This window comes from Eublepharis macularius, chromosome 6 (genome assembly GCF_028583425.1).
Source record: "Eublepharis macularius isolate TG4126 chromosome 6, MPM_Emac_v1.0, whole genome shotgun sequence".
Classification (NCBI taxonomy): domain Eukaryota; kingdom Metazoa; phylum Chordata; class Lepidosauria; order Squamata; family Eublepharidae; genus Eublepharis; species Eublepharis macularius.
The window spans coordinates 10,409,526-10,428,700 of NC_072795.1; the positions used below are offsets into that span (position 1 = coordinate 10,409,526).

Here is a 19,175-nt window from a genome sequence, read left to right on the forward strand (position 1 = left end):
AGACAATGGCCAATGAACTGGCACCATTCCTAAAAGAGGTGATGAATGGAGTTTTTAGGGATCAAAGGATTCCAGATACTTGGAGTGAAGCGAATATATCATTGATCCCAAAAGAGGGCCAAGATCTGACCAACGTGAAAAATTACAGACCTATATCACTACTCAACAATGACTATAAAATTTTTGCGAAGATATTGGCGGAGAGATTGAAGGGGTGGCTCTCGGAAGTTATAGAGGAGGAACAAGCAGGCTTTTTGCCAGACAGACAAATAAGAGACAACTTAAGGACAGTGATCAATGCTATTGAATACTACGACAAGCGTTGTGACAAAGAGGTTGGTTTCTTCTTTGTAGACGCTGAAAAAGCGTTTGACAATTTAAACTGGGACTTTATGTTTGCCACTATGGAAAAGCTACAACTGGGAGAAAGATTCGTCAGAGCAATCAAGGAAATCTATAGAGACCAGACTGCAGCAATTGTAGTGAATGATGAACTGACCAAGAAATTGACGATTAGTAAAGGAACAAGACAAGGTTGCCCGTTATCTCCATTGTTGTTCATTTTAGTATTGGAGATTCTGATGATACAAATCCGACAAGATGAGGAAATACGAGGAATAAAAATAAAGGACTATTCATATAAGGTCAGAGCATTTGCAGACGACATAATGTTAATTGTAGAAGACCCATTGGAGAACATGCCAAAAGTGATAGATAAGATTAAGGAGTTTGGAGACTTGGCAGGTTTCTTCATTAACAAAAAGAAGTCAAAGATACTATGCAAAAACATGACTAAGCAGAAACAACAATTGTTAATGGAAACAACGGATTGTGAAGTAACTAGTAAGGTGAAATACTTGGGAGTTGAGCTGACTGCAAAAAATATAGATTTGTTCAAGAATAATTATGAAAAATTATGGACTCAGATAGAGAGAGACTTGATCAAATGGAATAGATTGAACTTGTCATGGTTGGGTAGGATTGCAGCAGTTAAGATGAATGTGTTACATAAGAACATAAGCAAAGCCATGTTGGATCAGGCCAGTGGCCCATCCAGTCCAACATTCTGTCACACACAGTGGCTAGAAATCCAGTGCCATCTAAAGGACTGTCAGTGAGGCCAGGACACCAGATGCCCTCCCACTGCCTTCCTTCCAGCACCAAGACAACAGAGCACCACCTCCCCACAAAGAGAATACCATCTATCTCCTGTGGCTAATAGCCACTGATGGACCTCTGCTCCATATATTTGTCCAGTCCCCTCTTGAAGCTGGCAATGCTTGTAGCTGCCACCACCTCCTGTGGCAACGAATTCCATGTGTTTATCACCCTTTGTGTAAAGTAGTATTTTCTTCTATCTGTTCTAACCCGACTGCTCAATAATTTCATAGAGTGCCCACGAGTTCTTGAATTGTGAGAAAGGGAGAAAAACACATCTTTCTCTACCTTCTCTAACCCGTGCATTATCTTGTAAACCTCTATCATGTCTCCCCTCAGTCGTCTTTTCTCCAGGCTAAAGAGCCCCAAGCGCCTCAATCTTTCCTCATAGGGAAAATGTTCCAACCCTTTAATCATTTTAGTTGCCCTTCTCTGTACTTTTTCCAGTGCTATGATATCTTTTTTAAGGTGTGGCGACCAGAACTGTACACAGTACTCCAAATGAGGCCTCACCATCGATTTATACAGAGGCATTATGATACCGGCTGATTTGTTTTCAATCCCTTTCCTAATAACCCCTAGCATAGCATTAGCTTTTTTTATGGCAGTCGCACACTGTGCTGACGTTTTTAGTGAGTTATCTATCATGACTCCAAGATCTCTCTCTTGGTCAGTCTCCGCCAGTTCAGACCCCATCAACTTGTATTTATATTTTGGATTTTTGGTTCCAATGTGCATTACTTTGCACTTGGCTACATTGAACCTCATTTGCCACATGGATGCCCACTCTTCTAGCCTCGACAGATCCCTTTGGAGTGCCTCACAATCCTCTCTGGCTTTCACCACCCTGAACAACTTCGTGTCATCTGCAAATTTAGCCACTTCACTGCTTAATCCCAATTCCAAATCATTAATAAACAAGTTAAAAAGCATTGGACCCAATACCGACCCCTGTGGCACCCCACTGCTCACCACCCTCCACTGTGAGAAGTGCCCGTTTATACTCACTCTCTGTTTCCTATTAATTAGCCAGTTTTCGATCCACAAGAGGACTTGGCCCTTTATCCCATAGCTACTGATCTTACTTAGGAGCCTTTGATGAGGAACTTTGTCAAAAGCTTCTTAGGAGCCTTTGATGAGGAACTTTGTCAAAAGCTTACCAAGAGTAATGTTTTTGCTACAGACAATACCAATCATCAGAGACTCTAAACAATTTGAAAAATGGCAGAGGAAAATATCAGATTTTGTTTGGGCAGGCAAGAAGCCTCGAGTGAAAGTAAAAGTTTTACAAGATGCAAAGGAAAGAGGCGGAATGCAACTGCCCAACCTGAGACTCTATCATGATGCAATCTGCCTAGTTTGGCTAAAAGAGTGGATGACATTAAAGAATAAGAAACTATTAGCCCTAGAGGGATATAAAAATTTTTTTGGATGGCACGCATACCTATGGCATGACAAAGTGAAGGTCAACTCGATGTTCCTGCATCATTTTGTAAGGAGAAGTTTATATACAATCTGGAAGAAGTATAGAATTTACCTACAAGAAGGAACCCCCTTGTGGGTGGTTCCATATGAGGTGATAGACCCGAGAGCTGTTGATAATGAACAACAATGTTTAACGTACAAAGAAATAACTAAAATTGAAGTATCTAAACTTAGAATAAAGACGCAAGAGGAACTATCACCTAACTATGATTGGTTCCAGTATAGGCAGATCAGAGACTTATACAATTCGGACTCTGCAAAAGGGGGCATACGAACAGAGAACTCGGAACTAGAGCAGACCCTTCTTAAAGAAGACAAGAAAAGAATATCCAAGGTATACCAAGTACTGTTGAAATGGTATACCGAGGACGAGACAGTTAAATCACAGATGGTGAAATGGGCTATAAATTTTAATAAAGAAATAACAATGGAGGCATGGGAATACTTGTGGAAAACTACAATGAAGATAACGACATGTACTAATATTAAAGAGAACATTTACAAAATGATTTATCGTTGGTACATGACACCAAAGAAGATTGCGTTAGGGAACTTGAATACTTCTAATAAATGTTGGAAGTGTAAGAAACATGAGGGCTCCCTCTACCACATGTGGTGGTCGTGTGAGGTAGCTAGGCAGTACTGGGGGGAAATAATAAGAGAAATGAGTGAAATTTTACAGTTTCAAATAAATAAGAACCCAGAACTCCTGCTACTGAACTTGGGAATGGAGGGAATTCCAGCCCATCATAGGACGTTGATATTTTATATGACAGCAGCAGCTAGACTTTTGTATGCGCAAAAATGGAAAGTACAAGAAGTGCCAACTATTGAAGATTGGATCTACAAATTGCTGTATATGGCTGAAATGGACAAGATGACAAGAAAACTGAGAGATCTGGACTCAGGGCAGTTTAACACGGACTGGGAGAAGCTGAAACAATATCTGGAGAAGAAATGGGAGGTGGGAGGAAAACTGTGGCAGTTTGAGAACTACTGAAGTATAATATAAGTATAAAAGAGAGGGGTGACTTTACCGGGGGAGGAAGAGAAAAGTGAATTTATAAGCAGTTAGATTAATAGATTGATATATATATAGATATGTATAGGTTAATTGATAGAACATTGATAGAGAATAAGTAATGATAAGGCTTAAATATGAGGATTGAGTAACTAACAATATTTTCTTTCTTTGATAAGATTTATATGCACCAAACTGAATGTATAGAAGAGTTAAAATGATTGCCTATGTGAGCTATATAGAATTATCATAAAAAGATGAAATGAGTAATATATAGAGAACAAATCAAATTGTTTGATTTGTTTGATTTAAATGTGGGAAATTTTTATGGTTTATGATATATAGGTTTATGATATATAGAAATATTCAAAATGGGAAAAGGGGATAAATTGTTTATCTAAAGACGTACAGTTTGGGTGTATAATAAGTAAAGGAGTTAATGATGTACTGCTTAATATAATGGAGAATGTATATCTGTTTTAGACAGAGGAATTTAATAGAAGTAAGGGAAAAGGGACAGGGGGGGAAAGCTGTTGGAAGTCAACAAAAGGGGGGGAAAGGGAGGGGGTTAGAAATGAAAAATTTGGGGAAAATTGAATGTAATGTAAAAATAATAATATTCTAACCCAATAAAAAAATTTTCAAAAAAAAAAAGAGAATTACCACTGTGAGTAGATCAGTAGAGATGGGGCCGGCTAAATCAGAGGTTGATACAATAATCCCTGTATTATTTGATATCATTTCTGGAAAGCAGGTTTGTAGTCTTCAAAAATTGCTAGAGGAAGATCCTATATAACTCTAGGAAGTTGCTATACATCTAAAGTGCAACCTCTTACACATATTATTCATTGGATCCAGGAGGACAACCATAAAAATTTCTGGTACCTTTGGAATGACAAAACCCAGTATGTTCACATCCTTTGTAGTTTGTCTGGGGAGCCCGGTTATTAAGATATATTGGGAACGCTGGATCTCATGAATCACAGCATTGGTATAGGGCAGCTTCTTCCAATCTTGATAGTTGAATACTTGAGATGAACCTAAAGCTTTTTCCATCTCCTTGTGGACTTTCTCTGAGGAAAACAGTAATAAAAAAATGAATCTTCATTCTGGACACTGGGACCAATTTGAGTTACAAGGACTCTAGTTTCTTTTCATATTTAATACATACTGTTGCATGGACCAGATAAGTCTCATGTAATATTTTGAGATACTGGTCCCTGTGCCGGGGAAAGCACACAGAAAGCATCGTCAACTTATGCAGAGGTAGAACATGAGTTCCAGAGTAAAAGGATCATTTGACTCTGTTGTATAGATAGTTCACAGTTTGCAGCAATAATTCTCCTAGGGCAAAGTGAAAGGATCGAAGGGAGACTGGTGCTTAACCGACAACTAACTTTATTACCCTAGCCACAATAGAAAGAAGGGAAATGAAACAGTGGTAGTCAAGATAGTAGGGGCATGCTCCCAGATGGTGTTGTGTGCACCCACACTCTACAGTGGGCCAATTTGGGCCCCAAACAGGCCGAATCCTGCCCATTGGGGCTTAAATTGACCTGCTGTGAATCACAGGAGCTCTCCAGGGTCCTCCTCACAGCACTTCCATGGTCTGTAGAAGGCTGAATTGGCCTCATTTGGGACCAAAATTGACCCACTGCAAAGCATGAGAGCACTCCAGGGCCCATCGTGCCACCCCGGCTGCCTTCCTGCAGTGGAAAATGGGAATGCTGATGGGAGCACCCTGGAGAGCTCCTGTGCTTCATTTTGGGCCAATTAAGACCACAAACTAGTTCAATTCGGTCCCAAATGGACCAAAATTGGCACACTATGGTGCGTGGGAGCACTGCCAGGGGCAACACAAGGCCCTGCGTGATGATGTCACTTCCCAGAAGTATTGTGATCATGGAGCCCAGGAATTCTGTGTGTGCTTGAGCTTGAACCCAACACTCATCTTCAGGCCTTTCCCTAAGCATTCTTTGTCATGTATGACTGAACCCTCTGGTTGTTGTATGTGTGCTCAAACTTGGTGGGTCAATCAGTGATTTGAAAGGTGGACTGTGTTCTAAGCAATTTTGATCTCAGCTTCAGCTAGAGATTTTTCAGGCATTCATTTCCTTATCAGCAGCATATCTCCTTATCTGGTCCATGCAGTAGCAAACATATGTATATATCGGACAGGTTCACTTTGTCTATGGTCTCTGGGTAGCAGCTTGTTGCTCTGGTGAAAAATCAGCCCTGTATGTCTCCACTCTTTTTTGATTGCGTACTTGGTGGGAATCTTTAACCTGTTCATTTTGCTCTCATGAAGTAGTTTGCTAATGAAACACATTAGCGACATGTATTTCTTTCCAGCAGACTGCATGTATTTATGCAAGCTCTTGGGAATATTCACCCATTTCCTTCAAAGAGCATTCCAACAATGTATCTGATGAAGGGAGATTGACTTTTGAAAACTTATACCCTGAAAATCTTGTTGTCTTGAAGGTGCCAATGGACTCAAATTGAGCTGTTCTCCCAACAATGTAGACGCCCTTATACTATAATTTTAATCACATATTTTCCTCTTCTTCATACAAATATGACATATTTTAATACTACAAAGATAGAACCTTGATGATTTCTTTTGAGGATAAAGGTAGATATTACATAAGGTAGATATTAACTCTTATAGCTTATATTATTTGTTGGTTATTAGTTCAGCTTTATCCTGCCTTTCTTTCAGATGGCTCAGAGCAGGATACCTCTCATCCATTTTATCTTCGATGAGAGAGAATGGGCTGGCATTTCACAATTAAATGTACTTAGAATTCTTGAGAATTTTTTTCTAGTGTCATATATTTCACATAGCACTCTCTTCTGCAGGTTTACTCAGAAATAACTGCCACTTTATTTGCTGGTAGTATTGTTATGGGGCATGGAATTTCTTTTTCAGATGTTTTGTTGGTTAAATATAGCAATGGGCTTATCTTTTCCTCTTTCAAAAGAGAAATTCTCTTTGGGCTCTCATTAATTTATCTTATTTTTTTCTAACTACGGAATAGTATAGATTTCCTTACCTGTGGATTTCTGCCTGTTGTTGTGTCATTGTAATATGATACAAAGGGTAAAAATCAATCCAATGTAGCAAGGATATGTTCAGACAATTTTTGAACATATTCTTGCTTCTGTTTAATTGTTTCTTTAATGGATCATCTTGTTCTTAATTTTTCAACCATGCTCATAGTATATAAATATTTACATTACTTCTCAGAGTTTTAAACTGAATTTTCCTGTTCATGAAATTGCTAAAAAGAGGAATAGAAATGGTTTGCTGAATTTTGGGGTGAGGACTTAAGAAAATTCAACAAAGAACCCTCAAAATTAATAAACAAACAAACAAAATATCTCTAAACTTTTAACAAAGCACGAGGAAGAAAAAATTTAGGAAGTATCAGGACGTGAGATAGCAGCAAACCCAGTGAAATATTTGGGCATTTGTCTAACAAGACATAAAGACACTTTGTTCAGAGATAATTTTGAGACATTGTGGAGGAGAACTCAAAAAGATTTGGAAAGATGGTCCAAATTAAATTTGTCTTGGGTTGGAAGAATTTTGGCAATTAAAATAAACGTTTTACCGAAAATCAATTTTTTGTTTCAAATGTTACCAATTAGCATAAAAGATAAGACACTGAAGGATTGGCAAAGAAATAAATCAATTCATCTGGAACAGTAAAAAACCAAGAGTAAGATTCAAGGTATTACAAGATGAAACTTCTAGAGGAGGGCTGGCAGTCTCAAATATCAAATTATACTACAAAGCAGCTTGTCTAGTTTGGGTTATAGACTGGATAAGAAACCCCAAAGATAAACTAATATGACTAGAAGTGGCGGACTTGACAGATGGACTACACATCTTCCTTTGGGTGTCAAACAGATCAAGAAAGAAACAAGAAAGCCATGTCATAAGAGACAACCTCATTCAAATTTGGGACTCAGAAGAAGAATAAGCCCATTGATATCGCCACTATTTTCACCATTCAATGCATTTTGTGACAAGAATCAGAGAAAAGATAATAACTTTATAATGTACCAAGACATGATAAACCTTCAAGGAAAGATAAAATCATGGCAAGAAATTCAAGACGAAGGGAAAAAATACAATGGTTGACATATTTTCAGTCAGTTTCCAGAATACAAGAAGATCTGAAGGAACTCAGAGGACAGTTAAGGAATCTTACCGATTTTGAGAAAATAATGATGCAGAAAAAGAAACACATCTTGGGTCTAATATATAAACTTTTACTCCAATATGATACTGAAACAGAACACGTTAAAGTGTATATGATAAAGTGGACGCAAAATTTCGGAAAAGAAATAACATTTCAACAGTGGGAGAACCTTTAGATGAAGGGTATAAAATTCACGGCAAGTCAAACACTAAGGGAGAACTGGTACAAGATGTTCTTCAGATGGTACATTACACCAAAAGATGAGAAAATGGACAAGAAATATGTGGGGTTATGTTGGAAATGTAAAGAAGCAGACAGTTCCTTTTATCACATGTGGTGGACATGCCACAAAAGCAAAAAAAATTCTGGAAAGAAATACACGCTGAGATGCAAAAGATTTTAAAATTTGATTTTGCCGTGAAACCACAAACTATGCTGTTGGGAATACTACCAGAAAAACTAGACAGAAAATTACACCATTTAGATATTTACTGACGGCGGCAAGGTTAGTATTTGCAACCAGATAGAAGGAAGAAGAATGGCCAGCTAGGGAAATCTGGAAAGATAAGATGGCAGAATATGCAGTGATGGCAAAACTGACAAGCTACTTAAACAGAAGACCAATGAGAGAACTTGAAGAGAAATGAGGGAATTATTTTGCCCCCACAGTTGGAAGAAAGAGACAGAAACATTAGTTGGAACTATGGGCTGCTTTATTAAACACAACATCAATACTAAACTGTGGCAAAGGCAAACTGGCGGAACAGGTCAAGCACCGGGGTCACTCTTGGACCTCTGCCTTGACCTGCCTGGGCGAGCCCCACTGCCCCAGGCTTGAGCCATTCATAGAATGGCTTGGACCCGGCCAGCCAGGCAAAGGGTTCCCCTCCATCAAGCTCCTAAAGCTTCAGCCATACAGCATGAGGGAAGGACTTGCTCCTGGGGTTCCCTGGAGGTTGTCTTGACAGGTGGTGGCAGCCATGAAGCATATCCTCCTTCTTGACAGACCCCTTTCTCCACCGATGGGGAATTGCCAAAGGGGTGCTCACAGGCCCACTCCCTATTCCCCAACTTTCTCCTGCCAGTGAAACCTACTAGGCACCACCCTACAAATGCCTCAAACCTCTGCTTCAGCACAAGGTAGGTGAAAAACCCAACCCCATCCAGCCAATTTGGGTATGGGAAAAATTTCCTCCCTGGCTCTGGAACAGCAGCCTGCTAATCCTGCACTAAAACAGGGTGAGGCGGGTGGGCCGATTGCATGGAAATACTGAAGCTACAGGGCGGAGATGCCTCCTAGGGCACTTGTCTCCACCCCCATCCTGAAGCCCAGATGAACAGGAAACCAGTCTGTCCCCTCCTCCATCTGAGGGGGCAAAGTTCAGCCCCCAGCTTAAGCTGCGGGGGAACTGCAGGTAAGGGGCCGCATTACTTACAAAGGATAAAATGCAAAAAATGTTTTAGTTTTAGAAATCTGAATAAGATTGTATATTGATATATTGTTATAGACTGAATATAAGATTAGGATATGATAAGATGGAAAATGGTTAAATATTAATGATGAGGTAGAATATTTGATACGGAAACTTTGGCATAAATTTAAGATAAATAGAAATGATCTGTATGGAAGCATTAGTCCCTATTAAGATATAGCACTAAGAATGTACATGGAGACGGCTCATTTTGACCTTTAGTTGATCCAAAATTGAACACTGAGAAAAAAGAACGCATTTAGTTTGTGAAGGTAAACGTGAAAATGCACAGAAGTAGATCAACTCTGATTAAGATGTTTTGTGTACTCTGTATTTTAATAACTCTTGTAGTGCAAAATCTTACTATTCCTTTGACCCAGTTATCCCCTCCTCTTTTTCTGTACCCCTCTTTGTTCTGAAAAAAAAAGAAAAGAAAATTCCACGAATAATGCTATTTATTGATACATACTCCTCATTAAGGATGAATAGGACTGTACTGTTAAATAACTACAAAATACAAAAGCCTAAAAGAATATGTCTATTAAAAACTAGCAACAAAGCCCATTGTGGGGGAAAAAACAATGGGCTCTAGAAAGGGGAGGGTGGGCAGGCAGGCATTCCTTCCTCCTCAATTACTGACCCCAGCCAGATGAAGGCAGGGGGGCGGGCATGGTTCCTCCTGTGCTGAGTGATCCTGATCCTGGCTGAGTGAAGGGGGGCAGGCATTGCCACCTGCTCTGCGTCTGATCTCAGCTGGGTGAATGGGGTGCAGACATTGCCTCCTGCTCTGCACCTGATCCCGGCTGGATGAAGGGAGGGGTGGGAATTACCATTTGCTCCATGCCTGCTTCCAGCAGGTTGAACAGAGGGGTGGAAATTGTCTCGTGCTCCACGCCTGATCCAAGCTGAATGAATGAGGGCGGGCATTGTCACCTTCTCCTCACCTGATCCCAGCCAGTGAAGGGGGGTGGGCATTGCCACATGCTCCACTCATGATCCCAGCTGGGTGAAGTTGGGGATGGGCATTACTTCGTGCTCTGTGCCTGATCCAGGCTGGGTGAAGGGGGATGGGCATTGGCTCATGCTCCACTCCTGATCCTGGCGAAATGAAAGGGGCAGGCATTGTAACCTGCTCCTCGCCTAATCCTGGCTGGGTGAATGAAGGCAGGCATTGCTACCTGCTCCCTTTCTGATTCAGGCTGGGTGAAGGCGGGCATTTCCTTCTGCTCTGAGGCTGATCCTGGCTGGGTGAAGGGGGGCAGGCATTGTCATCTGCTCCATTCTTGATACCCAGAAAAACAAGGCAATTTCCAGTCTATTCCCAGAACAAAAAAAGTGGCAAGCCACCCAGAAAATGGAAAAATATCTCTGTATATATAGGCATGAAACATGCAAAAATATCATATGACAAGAGTGTTCAATACATGTACAATAATATTACAGTGTATTTATATAATCATGATACATTCAAGAATCTTAATTGTCTATCTCATATCCCAGTCCAATCTGAACAAGAGACTCAGCGCCCTGTTCCCATGAATCCTTTAGGAACTAGGCAAATGCTCCAGGTGTGAAAGAAATGGTAAATGCATATTGATTTATGTCCATCATTGTTTTTTCTTATATAGGTGACACTCAAGATGTTGCATCTAGGATCTCGCTGGAAGCAGCCCAAACTGCAGCCGGCTAGACAGCAGATTTCATCATCCAGACTTCCTCAAGGGCTGGAGGATCGCCTAAATGAGTGTGAATATTTCTCAGGACCCAGAGAGAAAATGACGTGGACACAATGGCTCACATGGCTTAACACGTTGCATTTACCATTTCATTTACCATTTCTTTCACACCTGGAGCATTTGCCTAGTTCCTAAAGGATTCATGGGAACAAGGCGCTGAGTCTCTTGTTCAGATTGGACTGGGATATGAGATAGACAATTAAGATTCTTGAATGTACCATTCTTGATACCAGCTGGGTGAACGCGGGGGCAGGCATTGCCACCTGCTCCACTCCCGATCTCATTTGAGTGAAAGGAAGAGAGGGCATTGACACCTGCTTTGCTCCTGATCCAAGCTGGTTGAAGGGGGGCTGGGAATTGTCACCTGCTTCACTCCTGATTATATCTGCATGAATGCGGGGGGGCAGACATTGCCACCTGCTCCCCTGCTGATCCCAGCTGGGTGAACGGCAGGTGAGCATTACCACATTCTCTGCTCCTGATGCCATCTGGATGACGGTAGGTTGCAGCCACCTGCTCTGCTCCTGATCTCAGTGAAGGAAGTAGAAGGCATTGCCACCTGCTTTGCTCCTGATCCAAGCTGGGAGAAGAGTGGGTGGGCATTTCCACCTGCTCCACTCCCAATCTCATTTGGGTGATGAAGGGGGTGGGAATTGCCACCTACTCCACTCCTGATCCCAGCTGGGTAAGGGGGCTGGCCATTGCCACCTGTTCCCCTCCTGATCCCAGCTGGGTGAAGGGCAGGTGAGCATTGCCATCTTCTCTGCTCCTGATATCAGCTGGGTGAAGGCAGGGGGCAGGCAATGCCACATGCTCCACTCCTGATCCCAGTTGGGTGAAGACAGGGGGTGGACATTGTCCCCTCTCTGCTCCTGATCCTAGCTGGGCAAAGATGAGGAGCAGGCATTGCCACCTGCTTCGCTCTTGATCCTACCTTCATGAAGGCGGAGGGTGGGCATTGCCACCTCCTTCGCTCCTGATCCCAGCTGGGTAACGGCAGGGGGCAGGCATTGCCAACTGCTCAGTGCCTGATTTTGTCCTGTGTTTCCTTTTATTATGCTCTCTGGAGGTCTGGGTACCTCATCTGGGCTCCCCTCCACAGCAGCATCCTCTGGAGGCGCACCAGGGTTTTGAATACGCTTAGCCTTTTATATAATAGGACAAAAAGACAAATATGCCTTCAGGGGACATTGATTTCCTTTAACGCTGAAGACCTTCTTACCTTGGATGTCTGGGTGATTTGCCATGAGGAGCAATGCCCATTGCAATGTCAAAGATGTTGTTTCTGTTCCTGCGATGAAGAGGTCAAAAATACACTGAGTAAGATTGTCTTCATTGTATGTTGAATTAGGGTCATTCTTGTTCTGTTGTTGACAATAAGAGGTGAGATTGCATTTTCAACAAATTCTACTTTGATCACATCATGAGAACACAAGATTCTCTGGAAAAGTCAGTAATGCTAGGAAAAGTGGAAGGCAGCAGGAGGAAAGGACGACCTAAAACAAGATGGATTGACTCAATAAAAGAAGCCACATCTTCTAGTTTGCAGGATCTGAGCAAGTCTGTTAATGATAGGATTTTTGGAAGTCTTTCATTCATAGGGTTGCCATAAGTCGGAGGCGACTTGACCACACACACACACACACACACACACACACACACACACACACACACACACGCACAAGCATTTGAACTCTGCAGCAAGGGATATAAGGCTCTATAAAATGTACAGAGGAAGTTTCAAGCCAGTTACAATCACATCCAATGCCACATTGTGCTAGAAGCTTATCAAGGCCATGAATTTGACACATGAGTCCAGGCAAGTTTTATCATCCAAAATATGCAAAACCAAAAAGAGCAAAGAGCAAAGATGTCAGTACAAAATGAATATGTTTTTCAGAACACAAAATATGAACAAATTAAACTCCCATTCATCAATGAACAAAATATTTATGACCGATGGGACATTTCATTTATTAACCATGCAAGATCCAATGTTTTTTTACATGTTGTCTTTGTAAGTAGTCCCTTTAAGAAAATTCAATAAATACAATCATTTTTCCATGGGGAATGTATTAAAAAACCAAGAATATAAATTAAAATTAATATGAATTTTCAGTCGCCAATGCCCCACCAGCCTGCCATTCCTTACAGGCTTTTTCTAAAACCCATAGCCTAATTAAACTACTGAGCGTGGTACCTTACTATATAATTGAGTAAGCATGTTTCAGACAACTCACTTTATACCCTGGTGCACCACCAGAGGGCGCTGCCACAGAGGAAAGCCCAGGTAACTCACCATATCACTCCAGAAAACATACCATGGTAGGAAGCCCAGGCAGGGAACAGGAGTGGAGCAGGTGGCAATGCCCACCTCCCACCTTAACCTAGCTGGTATTAGTACCGGTGCAGATGGCAATGCCCGCCCCCTTCAGCCAGTTGGTATTAGGAGTGGAGAAGGTGGCAATGCCTGCCTCCGCCTTAAACCAGCTGGTATTAGGAGCTGAGCAGGTAGCAATGCCCACCCTCTGCATTAACCCAGCTGATATTAGGAGTGGAGCAGGTGGCAATGCCCACTCTCTATCTTAACCCAGCTGGGAAGCAGAGCAAGTGGCAATGCCATCCCCCCACCTTAACCCAGCTGATGTTGGGAATAGGGGTGTGCAGTTCGGGAATCCGAATCCCCAAAAAAATCCCGAATCACCCTGATTCGGGGTGATTCAGGGAATCCCGAATCGGCATGCCCCGAATCGATTCAGGGAGATTCGGGGCAGCATTTTGCTTGCTTTTCAATGGGAAAAAGCCTTTTCCCACTGAATCAAGCCAAAATTGGTGGGGGCCTTCCTCTAACTCCCCTCTAACAACTCCCCAAGTTTCAGACCGATTGGACTTTGGGGGGCCATGTTACGGCCCCCCAAACCAGGTCACCCTATCCTCGGCTATAAAACGGCATAGCTTTAGTTTGCTGCTCCTAATCCCCTATTTTGTGCTTGCTGCTGCTGATCTCCATTATTTCCTATGGGGAAAAAATGAAGAGGCAGGCTTCCTTTGCCGGGGTGGTATTTTGCTTGCAAAATGCCCCCCAATCCTCAGGGGCCCTTCTCCCACCTTCCCTCCCACCCCCACCAAGGCTCAGCCAGCTCCCACTTGGGGGGGCATTTCATGGCCTCCCCAAGTAGGTGCTCTCAGCCCCCAAAGTCTGCCCCCTACAGCCCCACACAAACCCAATTCCCCCCCAGCTGCCACACACAGACCCAGTTCCCCCCCAGCTGCCACACACAGACCTAAATCCACCCCCAGCAGCCCTACACCCATAACCCCAGGAACAGGCTGGCCAGCCCTCCCCCTTTGTTCCCTATGCTGGGAACTTCTCAACTCTCTTTCCCTGGGCAATTCCGCACAGCCCAGGGGTGCCACAATGATGGGCAAACTTCTGAGTGCCAACTTGTCCCTGGGAAAGAGCACCTGACCTGACACACAGACAACCACCCCCTGACACCCCCACCACCTACAGAGATGGCTGGCCAGCCTCCCCATTGTTCCCTATGATGGGAACCAACTGCACAACAAAGAATAAAACACGAACAACACAAAATACAGTGTTTTAAAAAATAGTTTCTCCCTTTCAAAGTACAAGTAGGCAAAGCATTATGACACATTACACCAGCAGTCTCCCACACAGAAAAATAACACAACTCTCACTTAACATCAGAGAATCACAAAAACACAATTCCTGTCAAAAACACTTTCCCGAATCGCCCCGAATCGCCCCCGAATCGGCTTCTCGATTCGGGTATACCCGAATCGAGAAAGCTGAACCACTGTGCCTTTGCACACCCCTAATTGGGAATGGAGCCGATGGCTGTGCCCACCCCCTTCAGCCAGCTGGTATTAGGAGTGGAGCAGGTGACAATGCCTGCCCCCGCCTTAACCCAGCTGGTATTAGGAGTGGAGCAGGTTGCAATACCCACCCTCTCCTTAACCCAGGCGGTATTAGGAGCGGAGCAAGTGGCAATGCCCACCCCCTCTTCAGCCAGCTGGGATCAGGAGCATAGCAGGTGGTAATGCACGCCCCTGCCTTAACCCATCTGGTATTAGGACTGAAGCAGGTGGCAATGTCCATCCCCTCCTTATCACAACTGGTATTAGGAGCAGAGAAGGTGGCAATGCTCACCCCCTACTTTAACCCAGCCAGGATCAGGAGTAGAGCAGGTGGCTATGCACACTCTCCACCTTAACCCAGCTGGTATTAGGAGCAGAGAAGATGGCAATGCCCAACCCCCTTCACCAAGCTGGGATCAGGAGTGGAGCAGGTGCCAATGCCTGCCCAGCACCTTCACCTGAGTGGGAACAGGCACAGAGCAGGAGGCAATTCCCTTCTTCCATTCACCCAGCTAGGACAAGAAGTGCAGCGGGGTTCAGTGCCCTCCCCCTTCAACCTACTGGAATAAGGCACTGAGCAAGTGGCAATGCCCACCCTGTCAGAATCAGGAGCCAAGCAGGCAGCAATGTCCACCCCCCTTCAATCTGCTGGAATCAGGAGCAGAGAAGGTGGCAATGCCTGCACCCCCTTCACTCAGTTGGGATCAGGAGGGGAACACGTAGCAAAGCCCACCACCCGCCTTCTCCTGTTGGGATCAAGCGAGGAGCAGCAGGTAGTGCTTGCTCCTCCTTTCACCCAGCACAGAACAGGTGGCGAAGCCCACCCCTCTTCACCCAGCTGGGTTCGGGCATGGAGTAGGCAGCAATGCCTTCCCCCTTTCACCCAGCCGTAATAAGGCACAGAGCAGAAGGCAATGGCCATTTTCCCTTCACCCAGCTGGGATCAGGAGTGGAGCAGGTGGCAATGTCATGGCCCAGTCTGAGAGTAAGGTCTCCTCTGGAGGAGAGGAGCCTCGTGTAGCCAGCCAGGACTCCTCAGGAGAAGAGGAGCCCTGTGTAGCCACCCCTAGCCCTGATTCAGCAGAAGCCAGCAATCAGGAGCAACAGCTGCTGTCTGATCAGAGCTTGCAGCCAGCAGCTGAGACACCAGCACCCTCTAGCTCCAACACCACAGGGGAAGCTCAGCCAAGGACTTCTACAGGTGCAGTGCAGCCAAGAGCCTCCACCCCCCCCAGGTTCACCCACACCCAAGGAACGCCGCAGGCAGCACCAGAGACTGGAACTGCAGGAGAGACAGCACAGTGCTCGCCTCTTGAGCCAACGCCAGCTGCTGGAGAGTGACGATGAGTAGCATCAGGATGGAGCCCCAGCAGCTGGCTGAAAACCACGCCTGGCTATAAGAGCCAGTCTGGAGGAACTGCCGGGCGTGGAAGCAATGTGTCTACTGCCTGCAACCACTCCGTGTTCCTTGCCCATGCCTGCTTTTGGACCTGACACTACCGGTAAATGACCTTGGATTGTACCTGACCTTGCTCTTGGACTTTGGACTCGCTCCTGGTGTTATCTCTTGCTCTGACTACCGGTTTGACCTGGCTTTTGCTCTTGGAACTCCCCTCAGACTCTGGCATTAAGGTTTGGACTTGAACCACCCTGCTTGGGCTAGCCCAGCCCATGACAGGCAATGCCTACCCCCACCCTTTAATCTGGCCTGTATTAGACATGCAGCAGGTAGCAAAGCCCACTACCCCTTCCTGTTGCTGAGATCAGGTGTGGAACAGGTGGCTATGCCCACCCCCCTCCTTCACTGGCCAGGATCAGTGATGGAGGAGGGAATGCCTGCCTGCCCATTCTCCCCTTTCTATTTTTTCCCACAATGGGCTTTGTTTCTAGTCTCTCAGAAAAGAACTAGTTGGCAGTTTTTATTTCAGACTAACTCAGTCACTCTGTTGGTATTCTGCACTGGGATTTTTCAGGGATTGTGTTCAGTTTTACTTGGCTCAAATAAATTTTTTTTTCCTTCAGCAATATGCAATGTTTTAGTTACTTTTTGATACACACATCTTCTGACAGTTATGAATCTGGAGAAGAGACTTACAAAGTGCAGAAGAGTGCAGAATATAAGTACAAAAATGTAACATAAATCCACCTAAAGCCCACAAATGTTAAACAATATGTAAATTACAACAAATCATAACATTATTATTATTATCATTATTATCATTATCATTAGTATGTCTTTGTTACAGAGATGCAAGGGGGATTACAATTAGAGATGGGCACGAACAGAAAAAAATGAAAATGATGTTCATTGCCATCCACGAACAGGGACTCACGAAAAACCACGAACATGGCCCTGTTCACGAACATGTTCGTGGTTGTCTGTTCATGGGGGCCAGCAGGCTCTCCTCCAGCTATCATCCAAGTCAAGATCCCTTCTTCACCACTCCCAGAAACCTGACCTGAGAAGGCACCAGGAAAGGTACCAATAATAAATAATAGCTTGGCCCAGAGCCTGGCAGCAACCCCGGAACTTGAAGGGGTAGATCCCTAACCCACCACACACAAAGGAAATTCAAGCTCCAATGCACTCTCTCTATCAACATGCCAACAGCAACTGCCTCTCCACTGTCTGCAAAATCAGAGACTCCCTTGTAACAAATTCGGAGCTCCATACTTGAAAAGAAGACCTGCCTATCAAGCTAAATTGGGCTTAGATTGGGGTTTCCAGGGCAACAGCAGGAGTTCAGACAATTCCTGCCTAAGTTGCCAAGGGAATTGATTGCAGGTGCCAGATTGGCTTGACGAACAGCAATGAACAGCAATGAACGAGGCTTGCAACAGCCACCTGTTCGTTTAGAATGGGGCCTCACAAACAGCTTGTTCGCAAACAGCAGATTGGACTGTTTGTGGCCCTTTTTTGTTCATATTGCTGTTCATGCCCATCTCTAATTACAATGTCATTAGTTGCCTATGATGTAACAGTGCATCAACATTCTCTATATGATACAAATACTATTACATTATTGGAAATTGCAGCTCTCTGAACTTTGCACTTTGCTTCTTTGGAATGAAGGGTTTCTTCCTTTTTATTGCGGGTTGTTCACGAATCTGAAGACAATACTTGGAAACTGCTCCCTCTCCAGCTGAATCAGTTCCCTTTCCACCAACACTACATAGTATCACCAATGCCTATGTGCTATAAGTGTCTTAACAGTTCTGAGCAATGTTTGTTAGCAATGCATAATACCTAATAGCTGAGAAAGTGGCCGGAGTGTATACCAGTTTCAGAGTATAGAGTTTGCATTTGCCTTCATTATTTTCATGTTTATCGAACGTATCTGATTTCACATACCAGGTGGATACTTACTTTCTTCATCTGAAATAGATAGAAATCAATGAAATCTTGTGGCTCAAGCACAGCCTCATGTTCCTTATGTTTTTCCATTTCCTTCTTGGCAAATAATTGCACAGTCTTTGAACATTCAAATGCTTTCTTGTGGGGGCCTGGGAGATATTCCATGAGCCATGGCAAGGCTTCATACAGCTGCAGGAAAGAAAAAGGCAAAATCCTATCTGTACCATGACGGCTCAGTCAATAAAGATATTTATTGGCACCGTACTCACTAACAACATTTATTCCAGCATAACTTTTTGAGAGTCACTCCATCAGAACCTGGAATAAATGTTGTTAGTCTTTGAGGTGCTGCTAGACCTCAGTTTAATAAACAGAGTTGGCATTTTAAAAAAATTCTTGGTAGAATGTGTCAAATCATAGGGGTATGGTTATAGCTAGATGTTCTGTTTACAGGAAATGGGCTACTAGGCTAAATTAGTATTCTTCAAGAGAGAATGATAATCAGTTGGATTCTATGATCAGTGGAAGATGCTAAAAACTGAAAATATCCCCCACTTTCCCTTCACCCCAATACCCATCTAAGATCCTTTGATAGTTTGTGAGAGCTGCATTGAATAGTAGGCATGTGATTGGGACTCATGGAAGAGGCAGGAGGGAGTAATTTCTCCCCTTTCAACTCCCAACTGCAGCTTCTTCACCCATCTGGTTGTTACTCCACTGAGGTCCTGAAACCCTGGGAGTAAACTTTCCCAGCATCAAAAATGGCTTTTGGGAGAAGGGAAAGTGGGAAAGGAAACATCTGTGCTCTTGTGTAACTCTTTTGCAATTCTTGTGCTGGTTCCAACCCATTACTTC

The 19,175-nt window shown here is 43.7% G+C and overlaps 1 protein-coding gene across 1 annotated transcript in view; it reads right to left on the reverse strand.

Annotated features, from left to right (window-relative positions):
* Nucleotides 1–19,175, reverse strand: part of LOC129331898 (cytochrome P450 2J2-like) — a 52,458-nt gene that overhangs the window by 15,087 nt on the left and 18,196 nt on the right. Inside the window, exons 5-7 of the mRNA XM_054982556.1 lie at nt 18,333–18,509; nt 12,306–12,447; nt 4,550–4,737 (exon numbers count right to left, since the gene is read on the reverse strand). Coding sequence (XP_054838531.1) covers nt 4,550–4,737; nt 12,306–12,447; nt 18,333–18,509 — 507 coding nt within the window. The remainder of the gene's footprint in view (nt 1–4,549; nt 4,738–12,305; nt 12,448–18,332; nt 18,510–19,175) is intronic.